The 25,869-nt window shown below is 39.2% G+C and overlaps 1 protein-coding gene across 18 annotated transcripts in view; it reads right to left on the bottom strand.

The window, feature by feature from the left end:
- Window positions 1-25,869, bottom strand: part of SCEL (sciellin) — a 322,010-nt gene that overhangs the window by 78,380 nt on the left and 217,761 nt on the right. For 16 of the 18 annotated variants that reach the window (XM_045479726.1, XM_045479734.1, XM_045479724.1 and 13 more), the window contains 7 exons: window positions 18,853-18,970; window positions 15,624-15,683; window positions 11,314-11,382; window positions 6,116-6,184; window positions 5,471-5,509; window positions 4,094-4,174; window positions 1,957-2,022 (listed from right to left, as the gene is read on the bottom strand). In XM_045479726.1, coding sequence (XP_045335682.1) covers window positions 1,957-2,022; window positions 4,094-4,174; window positions 5,471-5,509; window positions 6,116-6,184; window positions 11,314-11,382; window positions 15,624-15,683; window positions 18,853-18,968 — 500 coding nt within the window. In that variant the 5' untranslated portion in view covers window positions 18,969-18,970. Of the gene's footprint in view, window positions 1-1,956; window positions 2,023-4,093; window positions 4,175-5,470; window positions 5,510-6,115; window positions 6,185-11,313; window positions 11,383-15,623; window positions 15,684-18,852; window positions 18,995-25,869 lie in introns of all 18 variants that reach the window. The other 2 variants (XM_045479750.1, XM_045479800.1) reach the window with 2 other exon arrangements.

Here is a 25,869-nt window from a genome sequence, read left to right as displayed (position 1 = left end):
CAACCTAGTCCAATAATCTTCTCTTTCCCTTAGTTCTGGTGCTATGGACCTAATCCAGGAACCAGAAATAGGAGCATTGCAACTCATTTTATCTTCCATGTAAATTACATCCAGCAATGCATAAATTGTAAGGGCATATAGCCAAGCACTACCAGTTCTATGCAAACAGAGATCCAGAAGCTCAATGGGCATTGAAAGCATGAGATAGTAACTCATGAATAATCCTTCTGTATTTTTACACAGTTACATAACCAGTTTCTAATTGTAATGATAATTTACATTAATATTGGAATAATACATAGAAGATGAACATAAGTTTTTGGAGATAATAAATATTTCTAAGTACCAGTTATTATCTATTAATACAAAATTGGATGGGTCTTAAAATACTCAGGAAACAATAGTAACTACCAAAACTCCTAGTTAATATTTCCCCCACTTCGGTAGCTCCATGAAAGGTATCACTCATAAAGAGAAAGCTAACTGCCTGAGGGGAAAGAAGGTTATAAACCAGAAACATAATCCATACTTGGCAGTTCATATAATTGGAAGTCACCTATAGATGAGGAGGCTTAAAAAGAAAATATTTTAACAGATAAGGTAGATGTAATTCCAAGTTGTGATTGTTCAACATGTTTAATAATTATGCATATATGAATAATATAAAATATATGCAAATATATTTTCTGCACAGAAGATGAAAATTTTGGGAAATAAAGCAATCTAATACTAAACAAACACATTGTTTAATAAACTCTTGTTTCCAATTGTTGAATTGGAAAAGTAAGACCCATTGGAACATGGAAATGTTTGGTGGAGATATTCTGGGGGCTGATGACATAAAAAAACAATTTTGGATCCCCTAAAGCAAAACCAAATCAGAGACTTATTTTTCTTTGTGTGGTAGAGATGGCATAGACTGTAGGAGTTCTCCACATGTGTCTGCTTCTTTGAAGGTCGTGGTAGGCTCCATTTTTGTGCACTGACATACCCCCAGATCCTAGAACAATATCTGGCACACAATAATCAACCAATAAGTTAAATGATTGTTGACATTCCTAGCATGGATTTTGTAGAACAAGGTGCTACACGGTCTATAATTTTAGTTATAATTATTGCTAGCGACAAAACATTGAAGTATAAACAACCCTTTTATCCCTTAAAGTTTACAAAGAACTTGCCAGTCATATCGTCACCCAGTCATACCGGTTCATCACAGCCTGGAGGCAGTGGTGCACCGGGAGCCCATAGCGGAGCCCAGCCTGGTGCTAGAATCCGTTCTCTCCTCTGCTGCTTGTATGGGTTGAATTGTGTGCCCCCAAAATTCATATGTTGAAGCCTTAACCCACAGTGCCTCAGATGCAACTTTATTTGGAAATAGGGACAACGCAGATGTAATTAGTTAGGTTAGGAGGAGGTCGTAACGGAGCACAAAGGGCCACGTATGTTATATGACTGGTATTCTCTTAAGAAGGGGAAATGTGGACAGACATGCCCTCAGGGAGAACACCATCTAAAGATGGAGGGAGAGATCTGGATGATGCTTATACCAACTCAGAAATGCCAAAGGGTGCCTGAAAACCACCAGAAACTGGGAGAGAGTGTAGAATAGATTCTCCCTCTCAGTGCTCAGTGGGAACCAACCTTGCCGAAGTCTCGGTCTTGGACTTCTAACCTCTGGAACTGTGACAAACATTTTTGTTAAGCCACCCAGTCTGTAGGGCTTTGTTATAGCAGCCCTTAGCAAACGAATACAGCTACATATTCCTTGCAGACTTCCTACCAGATGCACTGGTACCCTGACCTCACTCCCACTGGGCACCGTCTTATTCAGCACTCAAAGTTCACAAGACAGCCTCCGATTTATTGCAAAGATTCTGCAATTATACATTGTCAAATTCCAACACATTCTTCCATCAAGTTACCCAGCAATTACATCTGACACCTTTCCCTTACCTTCTGCTTGCTCCCATGCTTGGAGTGGCACTGCAACCAGGAGGAGGTGGCGGAAACCAGGACTGTCTGTTAGGAAATGACATCGTTGATAAATATGGTGCTTGAAAGACCTGATCCCACCCACATGTCTACCAGGAAAGGCTGAAAATAATTTGACAGTTAAAAGGCATTGAGATGACTTTTCTATAAGCCTTGGAAATACAATGAAAACTATTTCATCAACTCAATAGGAAGTAACTAGCCTACAATCTAGGCTCTCTGCTCACAAGTAAGCTCCTTTCCCTGCTTTCCTGACACGAATATGTGGACATTTCTTAAAGAGAAACATGAAAAGAATCTGGAAAATAATATTTGTTAAATCTAGCTAGTGGGTTCATCAGTGTTTATCATCAACATACTTCTTTTTCTCTTTATTTTTCTGCATATCTGAAATATTTTATAAGAAAAAACAATCTATTCTAAATATGGTTTTTAAAAAGCTACATGATAAAAAACTCTGAAAGTAAGAATAATGAAAGCATATGTGAATGTCACAGTAATATTAACCTCAATTATATATACATATATGTATATAAATATATATGTGTATATGCATAAATATAAACACATGAATATCCAATTAGAAAGATGTCTTCACATTCCCAGGATGTAATTTTAACTGATAGAGATAGCTAAGGGCTCTGTCAAAAAGACTTAGATATGGACCAAAAATAAAGACATTCAGAGGAGAGTGACATATCAGAGGAAAGCCCAGAGAAGGAAAGTCTGGGATAAGGAGAGAAGGAGAGCTGGCTTTAAATTTCTGAAGCAGGTCTATTCTCTGAGGCACTACAGGACTGAACTAACATTTTAAAAATGGGCATAAGGGGCGCCTGGGTGGTGCAGTCGGTTAAGCGTCCGACTTCAGCCAGGTCACGATCTCGAGGTCTGGGAGTTCGAGCCCCGCGTCAGGCTCTGGGCTGATGGCTCAGAGCCTGGAGCCTGTTTCCGATTCTGTGTCTCCCTCTCTCTCTCTGCCCCTCCCCCGTTCATGCTCTGTCTCTCTCTGTCCCAAAAATAAATAAACGTTGAAAAAAAAATTAAAAAAATAAATAAATAAAAATGGGCATAAATCAAAGCAGATTTCAGCTCAATGTAAGTAGTCAATGCTACTCACAAGAGCTAGTCAAATGTATATCACAAAAATAAGAGTCTTATTGCTGGCTTCAATGATCCTGAATTATGTCTAACCTGCCAGAGGAAAGATTCTTGCAGTGGGTAGGAGATGTGAAATTTGGGTCCAAGAGAAAGGTGATCACATTTTCTGAGACTCTGCAGACACAACCTGAATTCCAGCTACAAGAGCATTTTTGGCAAATATCCAGTCTATCAACAAACATTGAACACCTACCCTACACTAGGCACGGTCCTAGTGCAGGCAAAGAAAATAAAACATTTTAGAAGTACTGAAGTTCATGAACTTGTTTTCCATTGGATCATGATTCACTAGCACTGTATTCTCTTCAGCAAGCAAAAATTGCTTCCACCGTCACGCTCTGTCTCATGAAGAATATTCTGCCACCACAGGTCTACCTAAATAAATCGAAGTCAGCACAAGCAGAAGGTGGGAGGCCAGGCAGAGGATTTCAGAGAAGGAAGAAATAAACACACAAACACAGATTGATGTCTCGAGATAGGGCCTTTGACTCTACTTGGAAATAGGGTCAACGCAATCTGCAGAGGAGGCAGCAGCAATGCAGGCTGAACGCAGGAGCATGGCAACATTTGTCCACACCACAGCCATTATTTCAGGGTAAGGCATCCCCTGTCGCAGGGCTCTACTAAAAGTGCTACCTGAAGTAGCTTACCCTTTGGTGAGCTCTGTCATTGAAAATATTACCTAGGTATTCGAGACCCCAAGGGAGCTGGAGAAAAGACTGCATCTTTGAAAAGGAAATTAGGGGGAAAAGGAACAAAGTTTGAGGACATCAGAATCCAGTAGGCATTGGATCCCTCAAAAGGGAGGAAGAAACAATGATGAGAGAGCAACTTCTGAATGCTGCCTGCAGATCTTGGTAGATGATTTGGTTCAGAAATTAATAAAATACAGCCCTCTCCAGAATATCGACAGGAGGCAGATACAACAAGCCCATCATACCTCTTTTTCTTTACAGGAGTTGTAGCAGAGGCAGGAGCCGGGGGGTTGGTGGTGTTTCCACTGAACGAACCTCCAGTTTGCCTGTGTAATCACAACAAACCACATTCTTGAAACTTTTTTATGCGGTCCCACCTTTGAAAGGTCTTATAATCTACTCATATTCCCACCTACTCTCTAACCATCACAAAATGTTTCAATGACAAAGGAAGGACAGAAAACAAGTTCTTCCTTAGTGTACCCATTTTATGAATCCTCAGGTCCTCATCTAAGTAATTAGAACTGAAGGAACTGAATTAAGTCATTCATTATATGACATTGTGTGTCTGAAATCCAGACCAACGAATTCTCATGTGCTCTGGGTTCATAATATATATTTAATATTGTATATATTGTGACTAACAGAATTATATTGCAATTTTTTGCATTAAAAGCACTAGGTTGTTGGGGCATCTGGGTGGCTCAGTCGGTTGTGTCTGACTTCGGCTCAGGTCACGGTCTCACAGTTTGTGAGTTCGACCCGTGTCAGGCACTGTGCTGACAGCTCAGAGCCTGGAGCCTGCTTCAGATTCTGTGTCTCCCTCTCTCTCTGCCCCTCCCCCTCCCCTGCTCATGCTCTCTCTGTCTCTCTCAAAAATAAATAACCATTAACAAAAAATTTTAAAGCACTAGGTTGTTTAAGAAAACATTTGAAAATCACACCATTTTAAATCTCTACTTAGCATTTATTAATGTACATAGACCTTCAAAAAAAAATGGAAGTGACCCAGGCCTGCCTGTTTCAACTACTGACAGGTGTGCTCCAACGTGAGAATTCCTTAATTTTAAACAAAAATTTAAAAACCAATTCTGTTTTCAAAAATCCACCTAATTTGGCTGTTTATAATCACCACTAGTACATTCCAGAGAGAATGTACTTCATCTAAACATATTGCTAGCAAACCTATGATTTCATGACTCAGATGAATTGTAACATGATGGGTGTTTTGAAAGACAAGTGATAGTGGTCATAAAAACAAGGAAAAATAAAGTTCTGTGGGGGAAAAATAAACAATAAAATATACAATGGGAATTAAGGAGGGCACTTGTTGTAATGAGCACTGGGTATTGTATATCAAGTGATGAATCACAAAATTCTACACCTGAAACCAGCATTACATGTATGTTAACTAACTGGAACTTAAGTGTTAAAGTCCAAATAGTAAATATTTAAAGCTTCGTGGACCATTTCCTTCTTTCTACCTAAACTCTGAATAAGCAACAGGAGGGTGATTTTGTTATAGTTGAAACTTTGGCCTGAGCAGGGTATACCTGGTTTATCTTGAACACATACAAAGAAATACATTTTATTCTTAAAATGTAACTTCAGTCAGTACATACGTCTTTGCTGCTTCTGGTGATCGAAACGTGGATGTGTTTCTGGTAAAAAAAAAAAAAAAAAGAAAGAAAAGGGGGGCAAAAATTTGAGCAACCACAAAGAATAAGTACTTGCATCAATTTGCAACTGTCCATGAATTTAGAATTCTTATTTAAAGTTAGACATTATTTGAGAGAAAGAAAAAGAAAGCATCAGTATTTGAATAAATTTGATAAGGTGATCTTTTTGCCTTATGCTAGATTCTAAAGGAAATCTTTTTATATCAGAAAATTCAGTATCGTTTAAGCCCAATGCTCTTACTTGTGGAGTTCAGGGATTTTCTTTAGCAATAAGAATGTAAAATTGGCATTTACATGTATTTCACACTCTTGTCACCAGGATGACTTAAAACAAAAACATGAATGTCATAAGAACAATGACCTGAAGCAAAGGGCTCTCTTGATTTTTAAGCAAGGCAACAAAGATTTTCTATTTCTCTAACCATGAGGAGGAACAATGGTTTTCACTCCAGAATTTTTGTGTTTAAAAAATGGAGGATAAGAATTTACAGAAAGATATCAAGTAGGACAGAAGAATTGTAAGTAAGTAAGTAATGCTTAGAAAACTATTGTACTTGGGTCTTTCCCAAAGTCAATAGATACTGGTACCTATTGGTTAGTCGGTTATCCAAGGTATTGGCCTTATATGTGTTAGTGGCATCATTTCTGTCTGAGATCCTTTATAAAGAAACAAGACAAAAGTTTGGATGAACATTCAGATCATTAAAGTCCTTTCAGACCTCTTTCACGAAAGAATAACTTCACAATATAACCTTTCACTAGTAAAGAGATTTGTTTTCAGGTGTTACATTTTAGAATATTTTGCAATTAAACAAAAACTACTTAAATCAAAATCTATTTATGAAGCTATTTTGATACAGCTTGGAATTTTTTAAATTTATGTTTTTCTACTAGCCTCTCTGATTCACTGAGCATTTAACTCACTATTTTATATTCATTATTGTTTAATAATACAGTTGACCCTTGAACCACCTGGGTTTGAATGGCATGGGTCCACTTATATGCAGAATTTTTTGATAAATACAGTACAGTATTGTAAATGTATTTTCTCTTCCTTATGATTTCCTTAATAACATTTTCTTGTTTCTAGCTTTCTTTATTGTAATGATTCAGGATAGGATAAATATAACACACAAAATATGTGTTAATCAACTGTTTATGTTATCAGAAAGGCTTCTGGTCAAGAGTAGGGTATAGTAGTTAAGTTTTGGGAGTCAAAAGTTATATGTGGATTTTTGATTGCACAGGGGTCAATGCCCCCAAACCCTGTGTTGTCAAACATACATCCAGCCAATGACAGTACTTCCCAAGTCTGTAAAACACATCAATGGAAGACAAGTATTTTTTCTAAATATTTTGTGGCATAGACAATGCTATATGTTTGCCAAACTCATTTTCGTTTCCTACTGAGCACACAGGAAGACCACATTTCCCATTCTTCATTGATATTAGTTGGGGCCATGTGATTGAGTTCTAGACTAAAGAATGTGAGCAGAAATGTTGTTTGCACTTTCAGACCCATCCTAAAACCTCTTGTGTAATTATCTATGCTCTTTCTTCCTCTTCCACTATAGTTTTTGGTTGCCCTGTGTTGAAGATGGAAGCATCAAAACATGAAAAGAACTTAGGTCTCTGAGTTGACTTCATGGAGCTGAGACATCCCCTATGCTTCTAGCCTAACACACTGGACTCTGAAGAGAATGAACAGTAATCTTCTATTATGTTAAACCACAATAGATTTGGGGGCAATAGAGGGAACTTGTTAAAAGAGTCACTCTACCCTGGTGAATTAGTTTACTGTAAATAACACATTGAGTTAATAGCCCCTACTGGCCATTAAATCTCAGGTCTCCTAGATGTGTCTGTCCCTTGTGTCAGAAAAGACAAATCAGGAATCCCATACTGCAGACCCTCCTTCCCTTTCTTTTCTCACGTCAGATAGGATAGGAAGTTTCTTCCTGAGACACAGAGCTATCCTGGGGAGCATTCTGCAGGCTTGCACAAAACTAGGATGTAGAAAAATTAGGTTCAGGAAAACAAAAGGTCAGCAAAACTTTTCTGTTGATCCGACATTATGGATCTACTATAACTTTCTCTAAACTTTTAATTTTACTGTCAACTTTAGTACATGGCTTTATATAAGCTACTCTTGGAAAGATGGGCACTAACTTTGCCTCATTCTAAAAAATAATTAATGTGGGAGAAAATATGATTTAACTGTCATAAATTTAAAATTATTTCAATTCATAATGTCATCTTGATATGTGTAACTAAAATGTGGGGTAAATAACTCTAATACATTAAAATGCTATGAGTGAACTCCAAACAAGGTTTTGTTTATAGTGCATAATGCCACAAATTGATAGCTCTTGAATGTAAAAAGGAAGGAAGGTTGAAATCTTCCAGAGCTCCATATTCTCAACAGACTGTTCACAATATAGGCTTTAACTTGTACAGGCTCCTAGATTCCATGTATAAAAAACTCATATCTAAGGTGATTGTCAGGCAAAGGACTATGAATATATACCTTTCACTAACTGCTACTGAGCCTCTGGGATGTTTATATTTAAAGGGCTCTGCAATAAACCACTATGGGTACCATAAGTAAGATGTCAGATGACTGTAAATCTTAAATCTTAAATGTTCCTTGGAGGGGTGCCTAGATGGTTCAGTCAGTTAAGCATCTAGCTATTAATTTTGGCTCAGGTCATGACCTCATGGTTCATAAGATTGAGCCCCACATCGGGCTCAGTGCTGACAATGTGGAGCCTTCATGAGATTCTCTCTCTCCCTCTCTCCCTCTCTGCCCCTCCCCCACTCTCACACATGCTCTCTCAAAAATAAATAAATAAACTTTAAAAATAAAATTAAATTAAAAAGAATTAAATGTTCCTTGGAAACTCTACTCAGACTTTATAGCTATCTATGAGACCCTAACATGAGACAAAAGTAATCTTGGGAAATTGCTACTCTGGTACATGGAAAACAACAATTTATCTAAAGTAAACAGATCCTTAATATCAAACATTCTCAATGTTTAAATAAAGGCAAAGTCTGATGTTAAAATTAAATGAAGTTACTCAAAATGCTACAGTGTAAATCTATATAGGCAATAGTGCATGTAATAGTAAAAATAGCTACCTACTCTTTGCTGCTTACTGTATACATGTTAGTCTCTACTCTTTAAAACATCCTCACAAGGGAGGTATAATTATTTTCATTTTATAGATGAAGAAATGGAGTCTCAGAGAAAGTGAGTGACTTTTTCTTGGTCACCCAACTAGGAAGTGGTTTGTCTCCAAAATCGTCCCAGTAGAGCCCAATGTCCTACATCTAATTTTGTAGTGTGATAGTTTCAACACTCATCTGTTGGGTCAACATGTCTTCCTTCACTTACTGTTCTTCACCTCCAGGATCTCTTCTATGCCACTAGGGGGATCAGCCTATGAGTAATAGTGGAGGGAACTGTAAACCACCACTCCAATACATATGTCAGTTTCTTATTAGGAAGATTAACTTTACTTTGTATTTCTCTTGAAAATTAAGTTTTTTCCAACTTGTGTATGGAATAGGTTGTTTTGAGAAGCGTCAATCTTAGAAACAGTAAATACCCAAATATGGTGATTAGCAGCATGATCAAAAGACCCAAAGGAAAAGTTACATTTCCACAAGAGAACACTAGAGGTCACCCTAACCTAGGTTTTTCAAATTAGTCAAACCACCTTTAGGATTTGGGCCATAATTGCATGCTACATACGTAGTTATTTACTTATGTTTCTTTAGAACACCTCATACTTTAACCTCCATATATATTTTTAAAAATCCAACTCCAAAGTACTTTTCTTCTATTCATTTAAAATAAATGCATTATTTGGAGCATGTGACTTTTGATCTCAGGGTTGTGGATTTGAGCCCCATGATGGGTGTATAGATTACTTGAAAACAAAATATTTTTTAAAAATTAAAATTAAATAACAAATAAAATAAATGTGTTCTTGAAATGCATACGCACATGTATACCAGATGTTGATTGGTCATCTTCCTCCTAAAATTATTTCATATCTTACATTTAGAGTGGCCAGCATTATGAAAATCTGACTCCTGCTAATAGGACTTGCCTTTCTGTACTGATTCCTGAGTTCTCTCCATCACATCTATTTCCACACTTAGAGGATGTAGCATACTATTGGAACTCAGGACTGCCTGGGGAGTGAGCTGACCAAACATGCCACTAAACTTCTGGGTAAATAAACCGGGTAATCTCTGGCCTCATTTTCTAGTGTATAAAATGAAGGACTTTTGGGCTAGATTAGTGGTTCTGAATTTTGGTTGCACATTAGAATCACTTCATAAGCTTTAAAAATGCCCGACTCTCACCTCAGACTAATTAAATCAGAGTTTTGGGAGTGAGGGGTGGTGGGACCAAGTTATCAGTAAAGTTTCAAAGCTCTCTCAGTGGTTCTAAATTGCAGCTGAGGCTGAGAACAACTCAACTGATTAGTCTGTAAGGTCTAGTCTAATTCATTGCTAATGAATGAATTAGGCTCTGTCTTGACTGGCCTAATATAGACCTTCAAATACACAGCTTACAAAGCCTCCCACCTATTGCCCTTTCTTGAGGCATAATTATCTCACTTCCAGATTCATTCCTAGAAATAGGGTTTCCATCTTCAATTAATGGTGCAACAGGACAGCCCTCAAGGCCACCATGAATGGACAGTTATTTTGACTCCTCTTTCCACTCAGTGCCATGGAGATGAGATCTTGCGCAAATACTCTACACACTCATTTTTGTTGAGGCTATTAATTACAGGAGAGAAATTAACTTCTTAGGAACACCAGTGTGGATTAGCCTGTATTAGAGAAACTGGTTTGAAAACCTATGAATAGTGCAGAAGTATATACATTTCCTACATGAATTAATACTGGCAAATACTGAGTATAGAATCTATAAGATACCATAAATTACAGCACATCTGCTTAAAATACAGCAGGTGGCATTTTTGTCTACAATGATAGCATATCTTTAGCTACAGAGAATGACCTCAACTGTCAATGGTCTCAGGTGTCCATTGTCTAGACTCCAACTAAAGATGTTAACTTTACTCTTTATATGCTTATTAAGCATCACTACCAAATATAAAATAATAGTGTGATTTGTAGCATTTACACTTCAATCTAAATAGACATTGCTCAGTTTTCTCCATAGAAATGAGCCCTTTCCCTCTGTGTAGGAAGGAACTAACAACAGGCACAACACAATGGACCCTTCTATAAGCCATATGGGGACTCTACTGCTGCCACAAAAATAGTTTCACCTTGTAAAGAGCTAATGGCTTTATACTAGAGAGGATAAAAATGATTGTATTATTATAATTTACAGTCTCTCCATAAAAACAGAAACTGCTGTTTTTCCACCAGGGGGATGGAAAGACCAAAAGTCAGAACGAGAACTGACTACTCATATTCACAAAAATAACTAGATTCTCCATTTTAAACCAAACAGTTTCCATGGAGTGTCCACCCTACTTATACCCAAACAAGTTTCTTCAGAATTGTTTTTATCAATCTAATATTGGCAAGATTTTAGGAAAACAGAATATTGAGTCAAGATTTTGTGAATTTTGAAGAAGGTAATTCGATCTGAATGGCCCTTCTGTCCCTGGATATAAAATATCTTGTTCAAAACTTACTTTTGCAAACATTTAAATACCTCATGCTTGGCAAAAAAAGGGGATTTAATACACATTATTCATTCTGCTTACATGATTAAAAAAACATCTTACCTGTCTAAAGTGTCATCAGATCTGTACCGACTAATTGTAGCTTTTGGCTCACCTCTCTCATTTGCTTTCCTGTAGCAAAAAATAGTTACAGAAGATCAAATAAATTACCAAAAAGTTTATAACCTATCATGCCTTTGGTAAAATTTTGGCCTATTCAAGTAGGAGATGTACGTGTTACCAAGGAAAGACAGCTTCAGAGTATCTAAATCTTCCAAGGTTTTGACTTGGATGGAATAAATTATGGCAAACCCAACTCCCTATGCTAATAAATAAATTCTTCCCTAGGTCCAATTATTTCTAACTTCAATGTAACATATTTAAATTGGAGATAAGGATAGGCAAAACAAACAACATGATATGCAAAATAGTTAATAACTAATATGTACTCTTGTCAATACTGTTGACTTTTACATCATAGGACTTAAACAAATAGACTTAAAATCAGCTATGTTTTGTTTGCAGAATTTTAGTAGCACCCTACGCCAGGTCAACAGGCTAAATACAAATAGCTTTATTTAAACTTCAGCACCGTGGACAGGGTTGAAAAAAAGAACTTGCTGAGTGAAGGGAGAGGGAAGAAAGGAAAAGAAGGAAACAGGAAAAGTTGGGAAAAAATGAAAAGCAAGTGGGAGAAGAGAGGAAGGATAGATGTAAGGAGGAGAGGTGAATAAAGGGAGATAAGGAGAAGTAGGGAGAAGAGAGACAGAAAGCAAAGAAAGTTGAGGAAGACAGGTAAGCAGAACAAAGGGAAGAGGAAAGAAGACGAAAAGGGAAGAGGATAGGAGCTTCAAAATAGGAATCAAGATCATCAAAGCAAATGGGAATATCTTGATCAGACTGCAGCAAAAACAAGCTGTTTAATGCCTTATATAGCTCTGTGATACAGAAAAAGCAAGCTCTTTGGGGAATTATGCCATGATTCACTGTGTTTGCATTTCAAAGTATCATTTGAAGCTGACAGCTCAAAGATACTGAATCAGAAAAAGTACTAAAACAGTATATGCACTTAAAATTTAATTTTTAACTTGACATAGTGTACTTTTATTAGATAAAATTTTTAAGGTAAATAATATACTATGCACCGTGTTGGTGACTATGAGGAAATCAAGAATAAAAACTACGGACCCTACCCTCACAGAGACAAGTTAGATGTGTACATACAAAAGAACAAAATGGCTTGTGTCATAAAAAATGTTCAGGTAAAGTGCAAGGAAGTTCTAAGGTGAGACAGTTTATTTCTCGGTAAAAGAATCAGAGAGGGCCTTATGGATAGGGTGCAATTTGAGCAGGGCTTCAGAGGATAAATAGATGTGAACATTTTCAAACAGAAGCAGAGGGAACAGTGTCTGTTGATGAAAGAGAAAAGTAAAGACAAATGCAATTCCCTTTTATTTTTTTAACGTTTTTATTTATTTTTGAGAGAGAGAGACAGGGTGCAAGCTGGGGAGGGGCAGAGAGAGAGAGGGAGACACAGAATCCGAAGCAGATTCCAGGCTCTGAGCTGTCAGCAGAGAGCCTGACGCAGAGCTCAAACTCATGGACCACAAGATCACAACCTGAGCCAAGTCAGACACTTAACCCACTGAGCCACCCAGGTGCCCTGCAACTCCCTGAGTTTTAAAGCAACCTCAGAGTGAAATCACAGTATAGTCCACCATTGTGTTTAATGCATGAATGCAAAGGGGCACTGCAGGGCCATCTGGTCCCCTTCTGTGAAACAGCCCCTTCTCAAACAGCCTCCTTTGTGTCTCATTAGCTGACTTTATTCTTCCTAGCACTTATGGAAATACAAACACATTGTATCGTGTTTATTTATTTTCAGTCTCTCCCATCCTCCATCTTCAGCTAAGATGTGGGTTCTATGGAAGCAGGGACTTTGTTTTGTCCCCAGTCCTCAGGCCAGTGCCTGGTTGACAACTGACCTCTCTGTAGGTATTTGTGCTACCAGGCTTATTTGACTGGTTTAAACAATCTGGCAGAAGTACATGGCAAAATTTCTTAGTTTGTGCATACTGTGAAGCTGTTATCTAAGGTAAGGAGAATATATTGTTTATTTTCCCTTTCCTTTATTATCAGTCTGCTCACAGGAAGCTTTTGCACACGTTGCCACTTCTGCTGGAAGCACTTCTCATGCCCACCAGCTGCCCTTCCCTACTCGGAAACCCCTCCTCATTCTTTGAACAGCAATGCTGACACCAAAGACCTTTTTCTGGGTGGCATCTATGATTAATTCAAACAGACTTGGGCTCTCTCTTCTCTATTCCCATGGCACTGTCACACACTTCCCCAATAGCACTTCCATGGTAGATTTTAGTATTGTAGTCTATGGATCCATATGTTTCCAGAACCCTAAGGCCAAGGGTGGTGTCTTATGCATCTCTGTATTCCCAGCACCTGATACTATGTCAAGCATATGGTAGATGTTCCAAATGGTGTTCAGTACCTAAAGTGGGTACAGCCTCTGTGAAATGGCAGAGAAGGGCCAAGTGGGCATCTATCTGAGCAAGTGCAAGGAGAAAAATAACCTGCATTGCCCTTCTAAGAACATGTTTTGAGACACTAGTTATGAGTCAACAGGAAAACATCATGGGCTCGCACATTTTTGTTACTGAAGATATAAGTTCAATGTGCTGCTTTAGACAGAATGTTGTACACCAATAGGAAGGGTTCAGGAAACCAGTATAGTTTAAAATATAAATAAGCACATAAAGCATTAAACTCTTATCCTAAAACACACTAAGAATATGAAGATTACTTTTCACTGCCATACTCCAAAACAAGTATATTTGTTCTTAATAGTTCCAGAGAAAGACAAATAAAATGGAGGGGACAATTGCCACTGGTTGCTGGGCTGAAATAATCAGATTCCCTTTGTTTGGTGAGATGAGAGCCAAGAGGAAACCAGGCTGAAATCTTCAAAGTCATGAAGACCAAGGAGAGGGCAGAAGTAGTCACAGAACGATCAATCAGATGAACTAAGGCTGGGAACCAGAACACCCAACAGATACTTTGTGTAGAAGATTCTAAGCTCCATACCCTCAGAACAGGTCAAATTTATGAACAGGTTTAAAAGGGTTTAGAAACATTCATGAATAGGGGCGCCTGGGTGGCTCAGTCAGTTAAGCGGCCGACTTCGGCTCAGGCCATGATCTCACGGTCTGTGAGTTCTAGCCCCGCATCAGGCTCTGTGCTAACAGCTCAGAGCCTGGAGCCTGCTTCAGATTCTGTGTCTCCCTCTCTCTCTGACCCTCCCCTGTTCATGCTCTGTCTCTCCCTGTCTCAAAAATAAATAAACGTTAAAAAAAATTAAAAAAAAAGAAACATTCATGAATAAAAGTTTATAAAATATTCAAGGTGTCTACCTAACTTTTTTCTTTTTTTTAAGTGTATCTATTTGAGAGAGAGAGAAAGAGAATGAGCAAGGGAGGGGTAGAAAGAGAGGGAGAGAGAGAGAGAGAGAGAGAGAGAATCCCAAACAGGCTCTGTGCTGTCAGTGAGGATCCCAACTCAGAGCTCCATCCCATGAACTGTGAAGTCATGACCTGAGCCAAAATCAAGAATCAGAGGCCTAACTGACTGAGCCACCCAGGCACCCCAAGGTGTCTACTTAACTTTTTAAAGTCCACGCCATGAAAAACAATTACACTCTTTTACTAAGTATGTCTTGGTGGCACACAGACACCGTCTACTGGACCAGATAAAACTTGTGTCTGATACTTGGGTTCTTTTGATGGGTGTGGTTGTTTGTATGTGTGTGAGCATAAATGTGTTTTAACAAGAATATTATCTGCTTATGTGATCAATCTTAGATCAGTTACATTATTTTGATTACGAGTTTTGCCTGATTCTTTCTACAATGTCTGTCAGTCTTTTTACACTCGGTATCATTTAATGGTTTTCCACAAGCCTAGAAGTTTCTAAAAAGAAGGTACTGCTCATAAAGCAGGTGGACTCTAGGGCTGTTATTTCTGTATTTTAGGGGTTCCTTTTCCTAAGGTTCAGAGATCTCTTATCCGGTCACATTTCTGTGAACCATTTTCCCATCAAGAGCGTCCTTTCCTTTCCCCATCAAGTGGGCTACCTCAGGGGATTGGTTATTCTACACCTCCAAGCTGTGGTTCTGGAAGCATAGAGCTGCAGAAGCACAGACTTTGCCTTATGGAAACTCCTGATGATATCACAGAGTCTTCCAGAATGCCAGGGAAAGCCTGAGGCAAACCACAAATATTCAGTTTGTCTTGAACAAGTCTTCTCTCAAAACTATCGTCTTTGTGTTTCTTCTAATGATGTAACTTGTCTGAAACACCCACCTGTCCAAGGCATCATGGGAGTTATGTCGACTGAGCACCACCCTACCATAATTTTCATCTCTGCAGAGAAAGAACACAATTAAGTCACATGCAAAGTTCCCACAGTATTTGGTAAATAAGGGAGATGGGGGAAGGAGCTCACAATTTAGGGCAAGATGAATGCATTTTATTTCAGGCATAAGAACACCACTATGCATTTATTTTTATTAGTCTCCCTTTGAAAGTGCATGATGAAAAGAAACAAGTTTGTCAGTACAAATAATCATTATTCTGATATATCCCATCAGGTTTCCATATGATTCAATAATGGGATGAGTATTATTTTTTTTTATCAGAGTGTGGGAACACGTACATATCTACCTTGTGTACAAGAGTGCTTTTCTGCAGGAAGGCAAAAGCTTGCTACAAAAATATTTTAAATTATGTCCTTTATACTTGGACATTTTCATTGGATGGACTTGATAGTTTTCCTTGACAAAAAGTAGGAAAATAAGTACCAATATTTGTGGCTAAGAAGGTGGATCATTCACAGGAGATTTAAACCATTTTTGAACCATGAGAATACATAGTTTGCTTTTTTGGTTCTTAAAATAACCCTATGAGGGGCGCCTGGGTGGCTCAGTCGGTTAAGCGTCCGACTTTGGCTCAGGTCATGATCTCACACATCGTGGGTTCGAGCCCCGCATGGGGCTCTGTGCTGACAGCTTAGAGCCTGGAGCCTGCTTCGAATTCTGTGTCTCCCTCTCTCTCTGTTCCTCCCTAGCTCATGCTCTGTCTCTCTCTCTCCTTCAAAAATAAATAAAAACATTAAAAAATAATAATAATCCTATGAATTAGGCAAGGAAGACTCTGTCACATCCAATTCACAGAAGAAGAAATTGATCAGAGATTTTGTGGTTTCCCTAAGACTAAAAGGTTAGTAAGTGACAGACGTGGGTCTAGGACCCAGATCTTTTGATTTCAAACCTCTGCTTTTTCCTACTGCTTAACCCTTCATACATACATAAACCTTCATACATAAAATCCCAAACCATGTCTTTCTTACTTTGTACGGTGGATCTGAAAGTACAGGCAATTTTAGGAAATGTCAAAACATGTAGAAGAGCTTTGGGCATTGAACCAAAGCCAAAGAGTAAGTACCTGAACCTTTTTCATGTCAACCCAACCAAACCTGAAATACCACATTGTTCCTGGGTCTGCTCCCTTAATGTTACTCAACACTCTGGAACAATTTGTAATAAAGCTGTACAAGAAACTGCGGTAGATAATTAAAAAGAAAGATGAACGGTGAGGTTGAAACAATCCTAGCAAATTTATACCCTCAAAAATCCCAAGAGAATTGTTTCATCTCTCTTGGTATCCCTTTCTCAAGTTTATGAGAGAGTAGTGGACACCAGACACATCCTTACCTGAAGAAGTCATAACACACAGCCCAGAAGTGGGCCAGTAGGAGTGGGCAAAGCATCAGAACCAATTTCCCCCTGCATTCAGCAGCTGGCACGTCCTCTAAGCCGGCTTCCTTGAGCCTTTATAAAGGAGGCACGCCTGGCATAAAACCGTCATTCCTACCAATTACAATTTGTCTTAGACATCTCTGTTTTCACCCATCTGTGCATATATTTGCAACACAGAATTTATGATTCACGTTTGACATCACTCTACCATTAGGGAAGACAGAAATGCCATATTAGGCTCTGACAGAAGTAGTAAATGTGTTACTAAAGGAAATAATCGTTGTCCATGAATGTTAACTCCAAAAGTCAGTGTGAGTCTCTAAATACACCTATATTCCCTTAAAATAATAATATTTAATGACAGAAACTAATAGACATCTTCATTTAATGGTTACAAGTATGTCCCACAAATGACTATATATGGGCAGTTTAGTAGAAAGCGTACAGTAAATATCCTGTAATGCAGAGCTTCTCAACTTTAGCACCATGACACTACAGGCTTGATAATTTTGTGTTGTGGGGAGAGCCCTGTGCATCGTAGGATGTGTAGTGGCATCCATGACCTCTACCCACTAGATGTCAGGAGCACTCCCCAATTTTGATAACTGAAAATGTCTCCAGACCTTTGCAAACATCCCCTGGGGACACAACTGCCTCTGAATGAGGACCATCAGTGTAACAGAAAGACAATGGGTCATGTTAAAATCTCAATTCCATCACTTCATAGTTGTGGGGATTTGACAAGTTACTTAAACTTTCTGGGCCTCATATCCTTCTTCCATAAAATATAGGATGCAGTAACTACCTTGTGTGATTTGTGAGATTTTTTTAATTTGAGAGAAAGAGAGAGCATGCAAGTAGGAGAGAGAGAGAGAGAGAGAGAGAGAGAGAGAGAGAGGAGAATCTCAAACAGGCTCCATGCTCAGTGTGGAACCAGATGCTGGGCTCAATCCCAGGGCTGTGAGATCATGACCTGAGCCAAGATCAAGAGTTGGATGCTTAACTGACTGAGCCACCCAGGTGCCCCAAGATTTTGTGGTACTTCATATGTAAAGTATGTACCTAGTATCAAGTATGACACATAAGAGGGAAACAAAAAATATATGTATATGTGTCATATAATTTGTAATAAATATATCTGGGCTGGACAAATGTCTATGTTGGCAATGAGGTGATATGCCTACAGTTGTAGTTTTTAGGTCTATAACATATAGCTAGTAGAAGCAATGCTCAAAACAGACAAAACTTTCTTGGTGGCCAATGTTTTCCCTTACAAAGTAATATTACATTTACCACCCACTGAGTACCTAGATATATATGACCATTGGGACTAAAATGAATTGAGAATGCATTGACTTCGTTTGCACATATCAAAATTTTAGATAAATTATTATTAAATTTGCAAATTAGGAATCATACTATTATTTGTTTCAATTGACATAATTAACATGCATCTGGAATCTCCCTACCATGGATTGAATATTATCTTTTGGGAAACTGGAAAGTCATGTTCTTTTCTGTTTATCAAATAAACACAAATGCCTATTCAGTTCTAACAATGAAACTCTGCTTTTTCTCCCTGATGACTCACATCCTCTTTGGTATGTGGATAATAAAAATGGTAGAGATAGTCTTGAAAATCTGAAAGCCGATATATTAGGTCACGTAACAGTGTTTTAAGGAACGTGCTTGCTTTCCAGATGGCCGCTAGCTTCCCAACTAGAGAATGGCTCTCCCTAATTGTCCACATACCCACCCTCTCCACACCCTCTTACTTTTCTTCTTCAGGACGGTTTTTGATCCAGCTGTTATCCTGCAAGAAATTCCTTCTTTTGTTCACCTCGTGGAAACCCTGTTGCCTCAGTGTGGTCCCCTGCGTGGTACTCTTCATATCTGTCAACAGAAAAAAATAAGAAACTGGGCAGTGTAATTGCATGGGGCTGAGAGTGACTTCGTTAACCTCGATGTCTCGAGAGGCACATCTGATTGGCCAGCATCAATCTTCTAGACTGACAAGGCCAGTACTGTTTCAAAGTAGAATGTGCTGGCAAGAAAGAACAAATCCCACATCTCATCATCAAAGATAACATATAAAATTGCTTAGGTGCCAACTGAAACTGACAGTGTGGCATTCAGGAGGCCTCGTGAGGCACCCAGGAATACAGAACCATGGGCTTGAGATAAACCAAGCCGGGGTTTGATGGGTTGGCCATTTTATTTAAAAAGAAATATGCTTCAGAAGTACACACAAGATTTTTTAAAGTACCTACTAACTAAAAGTCAAGCAGGTCTGGTGCTTTTGATTATAAGTAACTGAATTATTTAATCTCAGGGGAGTCAGAAGCCCAGAATGTCCCCCACACAAAAGAACATTTGTATTGATTTTTTACAAAATCTTTGAATTGCAATTATATGAGTAAAAGCTATAGCACCCTTACATTTTCCTGAAGCCTAACTTGGCAATGCTAATTAAGTTAGATTGTTGCTTCTAAACATTCAATATCTATATAAAAGAATTAGGAGCTATGAGTTGTTTTTCTCATATACTTAAGTTTTCTGAGTAAGGAAAATATTATCTACATTACCATTTCCTGTGGGAGACATTTTTCTCAAGGTAAAATTTGACATGCTGCCTTCCAGGAAGGATCTAAAAGAAAAATAGAGAGAGGGAGATACACAACAATGACTCTAAGAATCTACAAGTGACTCTTTCATTGCTAATAAAACACATTTTTCAATGACATTAAGAAAGTCACATGATCTGGTACAACAAATACATGACATAAAGTGCCCCCTAAGAACCAGAGAGTTCGTTGATTCCAACGTATTTATTTTACAGATGTAAAAATTAAGGCCAACGGGCACCTGGGTGGCTCAGTCAGTTAAGCATCCAACTCTTGGTCTTGGTGGTTTGTGTTCCCACAGTTCGTGAGATCTAGCCCCATGTCAAACTCTGGCTGACAGCGCAGAGCCTGCTTGGGGTTCTCTCTCTCTCTCCCTCTCTCTCTGCCCCCCATCCTCTCTCTCTCAAAAGAAATAAATAAACTAAAAAAAAAAATGAAATTGAGGCCAAGAGCAGTTAGTGTCCCCTATATTATATAACAAGCAATTGGCTGAATGAGGCCATCAATTAACTCATTTATTCAATCAATAAATACGCATCGAATGCCTATAGCATGCTTGGCACTAAGCCAGGAGCTGGAGACAAAAAGATGAGTGAAAGAAATGTTTGCTCAGGTCAATAGGGAGATAGTGACATGGAATTCACAGCACAATATGTACAGTGCCCTAAGAAAGGAAGTGACCCCTGGGGAAGCCAAAGTGAGTAACAGGGCTGAATTATGACTTTGTGAGTCCTAGACACTTTTGCTTTCATCAGCCTCTTCCCTCACACACACACATACACACGCATGCACATGTCCACACCGTTAAAAATTATATTTTACAACTGTTAGTACAAAAGTGAAAAATAATCCAAGTTGGCTTCATTATTATATATTATTATTATTATTATTATTATATTTATTTTTTCTTCTGTTGTTATAAAGAATTAAAATTAGAACCTTTTTGTAGGCTTCTAAAGGTATACTAGGCCGTAGGCACTGCTTTTTTCTGCTTAATGGTTATGTTGGCCCTGGGCTTTCCTGAAATGTGACATTTTCAGTTTTAAAACAGAAAAAGTCCTGGGCAAATGAGGATGTGGATGCCTGGTCCCCCTACGAGGTATATTATGTTTTTTGCAGAATCCATCCAACCATACAGTGTATGAAATGTTGGAGGCACATCAGATCTCAAGTCAAAAGCAAGTCATAGGCCCAGCTTTATCACATCAAAGTTATGTAACAGAACCACATAATCTCCCTGTAAAATGGGCTAATGAAACTTGCCATCATAAGCTTGTGATGATTAGGCATGCCTGGGTGCTTCGGTCAGTTGAGTGTCCGACTTTGGCTCAGGTCATGATCTCGTGGTTTGTGAGTTTGAGCCCCACGTGGGGCTGTATGCTGACAGCTCAGAGCCTGGAGCCTGCTTTGGATTCTGAGTCTCCATCTCTCTGCCCCTCCCCACCTCGTTCTCTCTCTCTCACAAAAAATAAGTTTGTGATTGGCACTATGGGCTCATGACTACCCCTGCTCTAGAGAATTGCCTTTAACTAGTGAGGCTGCCTGGTTATACACACTCCCCACACACTACAACCTGCAGTGCTGAATTACCAAGGGTAAAATGTGGGTCTCTCGCCTCAAGGTAGAGCCAATTCTGCAGGTGATTTGTGCTTCAGAGCTCACTATGGGATCAGACTGAAGCTAGACTAACAGAGAGCATATGCTTGCTCAGCCCCTTCCTCCGCCTCTTCTTCCTCCTTTCTCCTTTCTCCTGAGAGCCTAACCTCAATAAGTCACAGGCACCAAAATTCTTGAGCGCTGCTTCTGGGAACCCATCCTAACACTAACCACCAATGTAATCAGCAACGGCATTATCTTCACAGAGATCAGCAGCTGTTCACATCACTAATAGCTGAGAGGCTGAGGGTCTTAGTGAAGTTAGAACGATGTGCATTTAAAGGATGCTATTTACTGATTGTTACTTAGGGTGTGTTGTAGTTCTGCTCCCTCATCTATCAAATGAGGTGAAATACGGCTGCTTTGAAGGTCAAATTTGATGACATATGTAGAGTGTCTAATTATTGCCCAACACATGGAAAGTGCTCAATTTTTAACATCATGCCTCTATCATCTTGGAAAGAAGAGATCAAATACAGAAGGCAGGTGTGGTTGGGTGTGGGGAGGGGATGGAACAGCCTTGAATTTGCGCCACTGGGTGTGCAAGGAGTGTGGGCAACCTCTGGCTGGCTGTTTCTGAAGCTTACTAAAATTTGGCAGAATTGGGTGGAAAAGAGGCATGTGAAGACACACTTCAATCTCAGCTAGTACTTCATTTCCCCCTCAGTTTCGCCCAGCTTCTCTGGGTTCTTGGCTAGCCTTTTCCTGTTTCTAAGTGGGCTCCAATAAATTCTCTTCCTGAGCTGTAAAGACGTGGAGAGTTCATAGCTGACTAAAATGAGATTCTGAGGTGGTCAAAATACTGAATGTATATTTGACGATATATTTGTAAACACTGCAAATTTAAGTGTAAGATACAGGCCAAGGTAAATGGAGAAAAGGCATTTTACAATTGTCTATTTGTCTGTCTCTTTCAAAAGACTGACAGTCCTGTGGGCAAGACCTGAGTATTTCCCTTCTAGATCTCTGGCGCCTGGGACAGACAGAGTAGATGCTCCTCAGGTGCCTATTATGGGCTGTATTGTGTCTCTCCCAAAATTCCTATGTTGAAGCCCAACGCCCAGTACCTCAAGATGTGACTGTATTTGAATACAGAGCCTTTAAAGGGATGATTAAGTTAAAGTGAGGCCATTAGGTGGGCCCTAATCCTACCTGTCTAGTGATCTTATAAAAGGAGGAATTTGGGACACACAAAGAGACACCAGGGGTGTATGTGCAGAGAAACGGACATGGGAGGACACAGAAAGTGGCCATCTGCAAGCCAAGGAGAGAGTCCACAAGAGAAACCAAACCTGACAGCACCTTGATCTTGGATTTCTAGCCTTCAGAACTGTGAAAGAATAAACTTCTGTTGTTTAAGTCAACTAGTCTGTGGTATTTTGTTATGGCAGCACTAGCAAACAAATAGAGTACTTATGGGAAACATGATTTAAACATTTCTAACATAGTTAGGTCATTCAAAGGGCTTTGTGTCACCCTGTCTCTGACCTGGGCCCTTTGTGTCTTCAACTGTCCTACTGCACAGGGCAATTACTAATAGCAAGAGCATCTGCTCTGAACAGGATACCTCACAGGCATTGTCTCATCCTTGCATAAGCTCTGTGAGTTAGCTATTATTACTTCCATCTCCCAGATGAGACAGCTGAATCTCAGGGAGAGTATGTAACATACCTATGGTGGGAAGAAGCAGAATCTGTCTTCTAAACCAAAGCCAACTCTTTCCTATCAACCAGCAGCAATGCTCATCACGAATCATTGCAAGACTAGACCGGTACCCTGACATTAGGGTGAGAAGAAAGGGGGACAGAAGCGGCCCATCTGATTCTAGACATTTCACTCTTTGGAAGTCCCATGAGCTCTGGCCCCTAGTGCTTGGCAGTAGAAGCGCCAGGACAGCCTCTGCAGCAAACAAACCCTCACAGAGAAGGCTTCTCTGTGCACTCCTTGATATTCTCTTGGTTATGAACATACGTCTACACAAAAAACTTGTGCAAGAATGGTCATAGCAGCATTATTCAAAATAGCCCAAAGTGGAAACAACACAAATGTCCATCAATGGATGAATGGGTACATAACATATGGTATATTCATATAATATGAAAATGCTATATTCATACATATTACTCAGCAATTGTTAAAAGCTGAAGTATTGGGGCACCTGGGCAGCTCAGGACATTAAGCACCCAACTCTTGATTTTGGCTCAGGTCATGATCTCACGGTTCTTGAGATTGAGCCCCACATCAGGCTCTGTGATGACAGTATGGAGCCTGCTTAGGCTACATACTACAACATGAATGAAGCTTGAAACATGCTAAATGAAAGAAGCCAGACATAAAACACCACATTTGTGTGATTCTATATGGATGTTGTTTATTAGATTTTCTTTGGTATTCTACTCACATCCCACCTCAATTCTCCTCCCAAGCAAGGCTTCTGCTACCCCTTTAAGTTCTGCTGGGTAAGGAGGAGAGTTCAGACAATAATAACACTTTACATAACTTTATAGAACTTTATAATTTATCCCATTTGGTTTCCACAACATTTAAGAGTGATATAATTCCACAACAACATGGGTGGAACTAGAGTGTATTATGCTAAGTGAAATAAGTCAGACAGAGAAAGAGAAATACCATATGTTTTCATTTATATGTGGAATCTAAAACAACAACAAAAACAAACAAACAAACAAATAAAACAGAAACAGACTCATAAATACAGAGAACAAACTGGTGGTTGCCAGAGGGGATGGGGATGGGGGAATTGGAAAATAGGTGGAAGGGATTAAGAAGTACGAACTTCCAGCTATCAAATAAATAACTCATGGAAGTGAAAGGTTCACCATGGGAAATACACTCAATAATTTTGTAGTAACATTGTGTGGTGATAGATGGTAACTGCATTTACAGTAGGGAGCACTGAGTAATATGAAGAACTGTCAAAATCACTACATTGTATACCTGAAATAAATATAACATTGCAATACAACTGTACTTCAATTAAAAAAAAATACAGTGATCTAATCCCTACTTTGCAGAGGCAGAAGCAGAGACTCGGCTCAAATAGCTAATGAGTGGCAAAGCTGGGACTCAACCTGGGGCTTTCTAGCTGGAGGCTCATCATTATTTCCTCTATGCCAGAGACTCCCACATCCTCAGCACTTCCTGCAGAGTTGTACAGAGAAAAGCAGGTATCTCCTCTTTACCTTATATTTAGAGAATGGCCCTAATCAGATCCAGCATTCTGCTAGAGGGTCTGATATTTTCATGCCTTCTGTAGCTAGGCATTCTCCAAAAGGCCTGGTTAAATGGAGTCAAAAGAGATAAGACATCCAAGAAACTCATGGCCCTTAACCTCTTTCTCCTGGACAAGCTTCGGGTGTCCTGTAAACACCTCACTGGCTCCACCCCAGAGTCTCTGTAATACTTTCTAGGAAAGGTTCCAACAATCCCACTTGCTCTAAGAAACTTGGTTCTATCCTGTTGCCTCTTCCAATGAAAGTCCCTGGGAAGGACTTAGCTTTTTGTGCTTCACTCTCCCTCTTCTCTCAAACTAGGATGCCATGCAGAAGGTAGGAGCCACCATCTTGGGACCATGGACTAACCATGAGGACTAAGGTTGCATACTACGATGAGCAGAGTGGGAAGTTGAAGGAACCTGGTGCATTGACAGTATCACAGAGCTGCCACCATTGACCTGGATTATCTATCTCTTGACTTCTCCTTGGAAGAGAAAAAGAAACCTACTAGTTCATTCAGAAGATTGTTTCTCCATATTTTTATTACTCAAGCTTAATGTTCTTCCTGCCTATTATGAGTCCATTGTGGAGCAAGTAGAAGGTGTAAGGTATAAAAAAGCCATGATCGCCTACAAAATATAAGATATCTGTGACTCTTTTATCAGTAAAACACTATTTCTTACAATATGTCCATGTGTTTAATGTTCCTAGCAAGAAGAATTCCTTGTTGAGTCCCTACTATTGCTTCACATGCTTTGTGCATATTATTTTATTTAATCCTTCCAAATGAGTACTACCACCTCTAATTATAGGAATCCAAAACTCAGAGAGGTTAAATAACCTGCCCAAGGTCACACAGTAAGTGGCAGAACCAGGAATTATAATTAGGTCCACACTAGTGCAATGCCAAGGCTGTTTTGAGTACATGATACTACATGTTGCTCAAAGTACTGTGTGATATAGCCAACACCAGACACTCAGGGAAATGCCCTGGAGTTCCAAAAGATGGGAGATAATGGTAGAGGAGCTGGGAGGAGCAGTAGTAATGAATGGTTGTTCCAGTATCCCCGGACAGCTCAGCCTCGAGCCTCACCCCTCCTGAATCTACACTCAAGTCATGAGTGGCCTGGCACTATTCCTGATTGGACTCCTTTCCTGGATAGATCTCCCTGCTAGATAACTTAATAATGTTTTATACTCTTCCCTAGCCTATTGTGTCCACTGACACAAAGTAAATGAGAAAGGAACATGTAACCTATTCTATTTTCAGGTGGTA

Source organism: Leopardus geoffroyi, chromosome A1 (assembly GCF_018350155.1).
Source record: "Leopardus geoffroyi isolate Oge1 chromosome A1, O.geoffroyi_Oge1_pat1.0, whole genome shotgun sequence".
Classification (NCBI taxonomy): domain Eukaryota; kingdom Metazoa; phylum Chordata; class Mammalia; order Carnivora; family Felidae; genus Leopardus; species Leopardus geoffroyi.
The sequence above is the reverse complement of the archived record's forward strand: the minus strand, read 5'-3'. Positions and strand labels throughout refer to the sequence as shown.